The sequence below is a fragment of the Euwallacea fornicatus genome, chromosome 14 (assembly GCF_040115645.1).
Source record: "Euwallacea fornicatus isolate EFF26 chromosome 14, ASM4011564v1, whole genome shotgun sequence".
In the NCBI taxonomy this organism is placed as follows: Eukaryota; Metazoa; Arthropoda; class Insecta; order Coleoptera; family Curculionidae; genus Euwallacea; species Euwallacea fornicatus.
The window spans coordinates 3,788,126-3,794,612 of NC_089554.1; the positions used below are offsets into that span (position 1 = coordinate 3,788,126).

At 36.3% G+C, this 6,487-nt stretch overlaps 1 protein-coding gene across 1 annotated transcript; it reads right to left on the bottom strand.

The window, feature by feature from the left end:
* Positions 1-324: 324 nt before the first annotated feature.
* LOC136343226 (homeobox protein zampogna-like) lies at positions 325-4,756 on the bottom strand. The gene is made up of 3 exons (XM_066289816.1): positions 4,506-4,756; positions 1,731-1,969; positions 325-1,112 (listed from the first exon to the last, which is right to left on the bottom strand). Exons 1-3 carry the CDS (start codon positions 4,675-4,677, stop codon positions 714-716), a joined length of 810 nt encoding a protein of 269 aa, XP_066145913.1. The 5' UTR covers positions 4,678-4,756; the 3' UTR covers positions 325-713.
* Between the last annotated feature and the right edge of the window lie 1,731 nt (positions 4,757-6,487).

Here is a 6,487-nt window from a genome sequence, read left to right on the forward strand (position 1 = left end):
AACCCATACCCGAACAGAAAATTGTACTTAAATGTGGTACCAGACCGATTGTTGTTGAGGTTGGTGGATGTTAGATTCATCCACAATAAATCACTGACACTACCAAATAGTTATGTCGAGAGATTTACTAGTTATTAAAATCACCACAATATTGCCACAAGTATTCTATGGCTGGACCATGTGTGTGACCACCTATGATGAAACTATCTAACCGGCTAATCCATTGGGTCGTTAACTAGCTTTAGCCGGGATACAACCGAATTTTAACGACTTAACATGGTTTTTTTGCCGATTAAGACCAATATGACTGAATTCAAACTCTTTATTGTTTCACTTATGCTCTTATTGCACAAACTAAATTAGGTACCTACGCTTAGGTGTATATTTAATAAATAACTATTCAATCTAGGAGTTCAACTATTTACAATATATTACAAAACTTTTCTCAACTTACAATGAAAATATAAAAACCTAGTACTTCCAACCTTGAGCTTGGTGCATTGATAAATCTGTACCCTACGCGCTTATGGATAGTGAGAGAACAACCAACTGAAACCCTATTGCAAGCGAACCTCCAGTGATTAAATTTATCTTAGCACAACTTCCGGCAAACAAGCTTCTCAAGTTATGTAATGCAAAACAATAATAAATAATTTAACCCTTAGCCTAGCTTTATTGCTGAGAACAACCCTAAACTGAAGAAATTAAAAATATTAATTCTGCTCCCTGCTCTCCGACGCTACATCGTCATCCTGCTGAGCTAAATTACCGATCAAAGAAGGATGATAGTAGTTGAAGTAAGGAAACAACTGCATTGAATTTGAATACTGCTGGCAGAGATTCAACATAGATTCCTGCAGGGTCTTGGGATACTTCTGAATCATGGTTTTGTTTAGTTGGTCGTAGACGAAGAAATCTGCCTTGCTGGGATCGGTATAGTAAGCAGCTTTTTGGTAAAGCGGGGCTTTTTGTTGAAGGAAAATGGGCATATCATCTTTGACTAGTACTTTAACTGCCACTTTTCTTGCGTTGGAGTTGAGCATGTTGGTCTCCTGCATCTGGAGCTGTTTTCGCTTGGTCTTGTAGCGCCGGTTTTGGTACCAGATTTTCACCTGCAAAAGAAAAAGCTTTCATATTACGCTGTCGAATCAACGAAAGAGACATCTTTTGAGTTTAGTTGCTGGATTATGTCGTATTGTTAACAGTAATTTTTGATAACGAAAGTATTAATACAATCGACGTAGGAACTGCGTTGGATGATGATCTAGGACGTGATATTTTTGATGAAAATGAAATAGTTGCAGCAGACTGCATCGGTAGATTCATCCCGACATGGAACGATCAGGCGTCCCACCAAAAACTTGCACCTCACAGTTCCTAAAACCACAACACCCCAAATAGGTATAATAGCTCAAGCAATTAGTGAAGTTACTCTAAATGGCTGCGAAACATATTCGCATGGTATAAAAATAGAGAGGGTCGATTCACCCGTGTTTTCATTCATCGTTAGCCGCAACAGCAGAATCTCATTCAACTTTTAATCTGAAGTAGTTATGGCTACTTTAATGCTTAGCTAAGCAGGTCGATAATCGGCTACATTGACGCACGGCTATGGCCATTTCTTTACTGTAGCGTCGACCACGATAAATTCAGTTTAAATATAGGAAATTTAAAAATTACTAGATGCTTTCAAGCGCTCTTGGAGCTGAAGACACATGTTCCATACTCACTTGCGTTTCTGTCAGTTTCAAAGCAGCAGCCAAATCAGCCCGTTCCGGTCCACTCAGGTATCTTTGCTGACTAAAGCGGCGCTCCAATTCGAAGACTTGGGCATGCGTAAAAGCGGCTCTTGATCTCTTCTTGCGATTTGATTGGGCCGCGGATCCGGCGGACTCGCGCCCGGAGTCTTCGGAAAGGCGGGGTGACGTATATCCCGGAGTCAAAGATGACAGGGCGGGACTGGGGGAATCTGAAGCAATACAGGTAATTAATCAAACGTAAGCATTGCTTAAAATGTGTTTGCCAACGGGCCGGTTTTGGTGGAAAAATTTGATTGTTTTTCAAGTACGTTCACTCACCAAAACGTAAATAAGTCTCAAAAACCCATTACTATTATCAAAGCCGACATTTTCGGTAACATAAACCTGAGCAGAATTTTTTCCTGGCCTGGCGTCTAATGTGTTTTAAATGAAAGCCACGACCGTTTCCCTGTGATCTTTTGTGTGTGTATACATAAAATGATTATGCCGGGGCAATTACTGAAATTAAGTAACACCTATAACGAAAGTGCAAAAAGCTTTTAAGTTAAAAGCTCGAAAAGATAGAGGTGGCAGCTTGTATCATCCACCGTTTTATAATGTCCTTTGTCACGTCATCATCGGACCCACGCGAAAATCTATTGACACTTTTCAAGAAAAACGCCGTGGATAATTTCTGGAAGGAGGTTGTTTATAGGGGCTTTATGTGCCGGTTTATTTTTGGATCGTCCTTTTTAGACAATGACTATGTAGCTATCGTTTCATTATTTTCTGTTTTTTAAGTTAAATTGTTTTCAATAAGGCTAATAGGTTTTCTGACTTAAATCAAAGCTCTCGTAACCATTGATGGAACATGGAGGATTTATTTTTTAAGCAACTGACATAGCAAATAAATAACATTTTAGATCGCGAAAATTCACATTTTGTTGTTTGGCTTCGTTCTTACTATTTTAACTAAATACCTAATCGGAACGTGTATTCCATGTTGTTGTGTTCAGTTTCAACATGTTTTTAAGCTATTAAAATTAAATTTCAAGACGAGAAATTCGTAGTCCTTCATTTGACACTGCACATTTCTATTTTCTCGTTTCACACCAGGTAAATCTGCTTTTGTCTCCCGAAGAAAGCTCTCCGCCTCACGTCTGGCATCAGACAAATCGCGTGAGCAAAAGTAGAACTTTGCAATAACGAATATGTTCAGAATGTTCACCGGTAGTAACGTCAAAAAGTTCTACTTTGTACAAGAATCGGTTGTGTTTGGGAAAGGGAACCGTTGTGAAACTGTTTGGAATTCGAAGCAAAATTGACCAAGTCAAGTCCTATTGACATGCACTAGAAGGGTAACATGTCCTTTTTTAGCAGAAACCACAACTGTTGTTGAACGGGACCGCCATTGCTATATTTTCATGAACTAACTATACATCGAGGGCCAAAAGTCCCGCATAAATTCTTTAAAAATTGAACAAAATATTTTTCATGAAAATACACGTCAAGTATTCTTTTAAGTTGTGCATTTTTTTGGCACAACAGACTTGTGCACAGGGTTACTCATATAACAGATAAATGTATTTTTTCATTTTTTTCTTATGGAACCGCTCGTATATTGTGACGTTTTTGAGTTCTTTGAGAAATTCTGAACATATTTTATGTAACATATCCACGTCTAAATTCCACAGTTATTAAAATGTTTGCACAATATGGCAATTAGAAAGGCCTGCTAAACCGCCAGACCTGAACCCCATGGACTTTTTTTGTGGGATTATTTGAAACAAAATGTATTTAAATAGGTCCGACAATATACAAGAGTTAAAAAATAAAATTATTTAAGAATCTCGACAAATACCTCCCCAAAATGACAAAAACAGTTTTTGAGGAATTCGAATCACGGCTTGCCCGCCCACTGTGTCGAAGTCAATGCGATGTAATTCGAACATTTAATACATTCGATTACAATAATTAATATTTTTATTTCTTAAATATGAATAGCGCCATCATTATTTCTATTTTTTTATTTGTTTTTCGAAACCTGTTGAATTTAGACATGGATATGTTACATGAAATACGTTCAGAATTTTGCGAACAACTCAAAAACGTCATAACATGCATGGGGTTTCGTAAGAACAAAATAAAAAGTTATATTTATCTACTACATGGGTAACCCTGTATACATGTTTGTTACGTCCAAAAAATGCACAACTAAAAACAATACTTGACGTGTTCCAGCAATTTCATGAAAAATATTTCTTTCAGTTTTTAATGTATTAACGAGGGACTTTTGGGATTCTCGGTATATCATAAGTCAAAGGTGTCTCAATTACTTAAATACGTTATATTTCACCGATCTATTTTAGAGCGAAGGTGATATGTCAAACTAGCGCTTAATTAGGTAAATTTTTGTTGTTTTTTACCTAAATGTTGTCTGGAGTTTCTCCATGACGAGTCGCAACTCATAAATTCCTAAAGAACGAAACAACCATGTGAACTAATCTTGACATCTGTCCAAATCCACAAAAGAAAACCTGCAAATGAGCACAACAATTTGTGATTGTGGGACTTCTTGGTGAAATCCAAAAAAGTTCTGATCGTCTTATTCAAACGGTGAGAAAGCGGAATTCGTTTAGGATTTAAGAGCGGAAAACTGGTTTTCACGTGGAGTTTCGGTTAACCACAACTGGAAGCTGATGATAATGAACTAATTTCATTTTATCTTTGAAACGGATCATTTGCGATAAATAGTTATCAACTCACCTAAATCTTCTCTGTGCGCCTTCGACATATCCAAAGCAGACTCCTGCATTTCACTCTCGCTCGCAGCTTTCTCCTCACCCTTCGTATGGCTCAAAATGTCATTAATAGAGAACGGAGTTACTGACGCCGAACAACTTTTACTAGCAAAATGACAACTATTGTCATCATCCATAGTCGCACACTTTTCAACTAGAATAAAGAGCCTTAAACCCGAAATCTAATTTCGTTCCTGACCGAACGTCTGGATTCAGACTGGCTGTCGGGACTCAATGAAATCACTCCCGACACCACTCATGTGCATTTTCCACTTGAGAACATTTTCTCTCTCTGTTGCTCTTTGGGAAGTGCGAGGGAAGCGATCTCGCTCTTTTTCTCGACTTTGGTTTGTTTGGGGTGGAGCTAACGCTTTAAGACCTGACTCGTTGTATCGCCCACGAAACTTGCTGTTTAATTGTTTTATTAATTCCTTTATTCAATTTATTTTTAGCGATTTATTTTTTCAAATGGCGATAATTGATGTCAATCCATTACGAAGAAATATTTAGTTATTTGTCACTGTTTATGTCCATTGCTCACAATAGTTTACTATCACGGTACTCGGGAATTTCGTAAATTGGCCATCATTCATTACATCTCACACGAAGTATGCGTATATTATCCGACCAAAATATGATTTGTTTATATGTACGACTATCTCTTCAAGTCCTTACGACAATTGATTTTTTAGTGCCTGTTGAGGGACGAGCAGGAGTAGGGCTAAACCGATGTTTAAACCGAGTTTCCAAGCACGAAGAACATAAATTCTTGTTAATACTTAATACTGCCATTAAATGCTTTTATTCTCTGAAATTTTCCGCTCATAAACTGTAACCCCTCCGATGAAACTCTGAGGGGAAGGTAAGGATAAACAGTTCTTCCTTTTCCGTCTGCCTTCAGCAGACGGAAAGAAATAAAGCTGCAACAGGAAGAATGGAAGCTGCAAAGATAAGTTCGGTTAAATGAGTTAAATTACTGACATTTTCTTCCCTAAATGTTGTTACATCAGGTTTTATTAAGTAAAATATATGCACTTTCTTTGATTTTAAGTCTCTTTGAGAATTGCTCATTTGTAGCAACGCAAGTAGTGTTGCGTTTGCATATTGTCCAGTTCATCTATTGCCATGGATATTGTCGAAAGACATTGTTCATTGGAGGGAAAAATTTTTCGGTGGCTGTTGAATATTTCCCATGGTTATGAGCTCAATAACATATAACGCTTGAAAAAATTATTGTAACACGTTTATAACTTTCATAAACACGATATGAAAAAAAATGCTTAAAAACGTAAAAGTTCATTAAAAAAGAATTGAACAAAATTCATATTCTGAAAAGATTTAAAGTTTTCATTTTTGCTTCCGAGATAGGAAATTTAATCTTATTTTACTTTGAAAGAGGACGAAAAAATGACAATAACACGAAGAAATTCCAAGTCGTTTTCTATGTGTCAATTTTTTAGATATAAAATCTTTTGAATTTCATGGAATTCATTAGTAGTAGAACTCAGTTATTTAGATATTTAAAAAAAATGCTTAAACACGTGTAATTTTATTAAAAAAAAAACATTTAATTCATTATGTTCAATGTTCAAATTCTTCGTCCCTGTCCAGCTACTCTTACTAACTTTTTTTTTCAAATGGAGAGGTATCCATTGTAGTATTCCAAATCAAAGGTAATTCAATAGGGAATACAATGGTGTACCCAGAACTAAAATTGGATCTACAGTTTCTTAAAAAAAAAAAAAAACGAGGTCATTACCAAATTGTTATTGGAACCTAATTTGAGCATTTATTGTAGGAATTTCAATTTTGATTGATGTAGTAAGGGGTAACTGTATTTTGTATTTAATAATTTTAGTTTCCAAGGAAACTGTAGATACAATGTTAATTCCGACTACAAAGTTGTATCCTTTATTGAATTACATCTCATTTTCTATAGTACAATGG

Excerpts from the sequence above, each read along its gene's own strand:
- LOC136343226 (XM_066289816.1), bottom strand. The coding sequence starts at position 4,677 with ATGGATGATGACAATAGTTGTCATTTTGCTAGTAAAAGTTGTTCGGCG. Across the intron at positions 1,970-4,505 it reads GGCGCACAGAGAAGATTTAG|ATTCCCCCAGTCCCGCCCTG; the intron begins GTGAGTTGATAA and ends GTATTGCTTCAG. Across the intron at positions 1,113-1,730 it reads TGAAACTGACAGAAACGCAA|GTGAAAATCTGGTACCAAAA; the intron begins GTGAGTATGGAA and ends TTTCTTTTGCAG.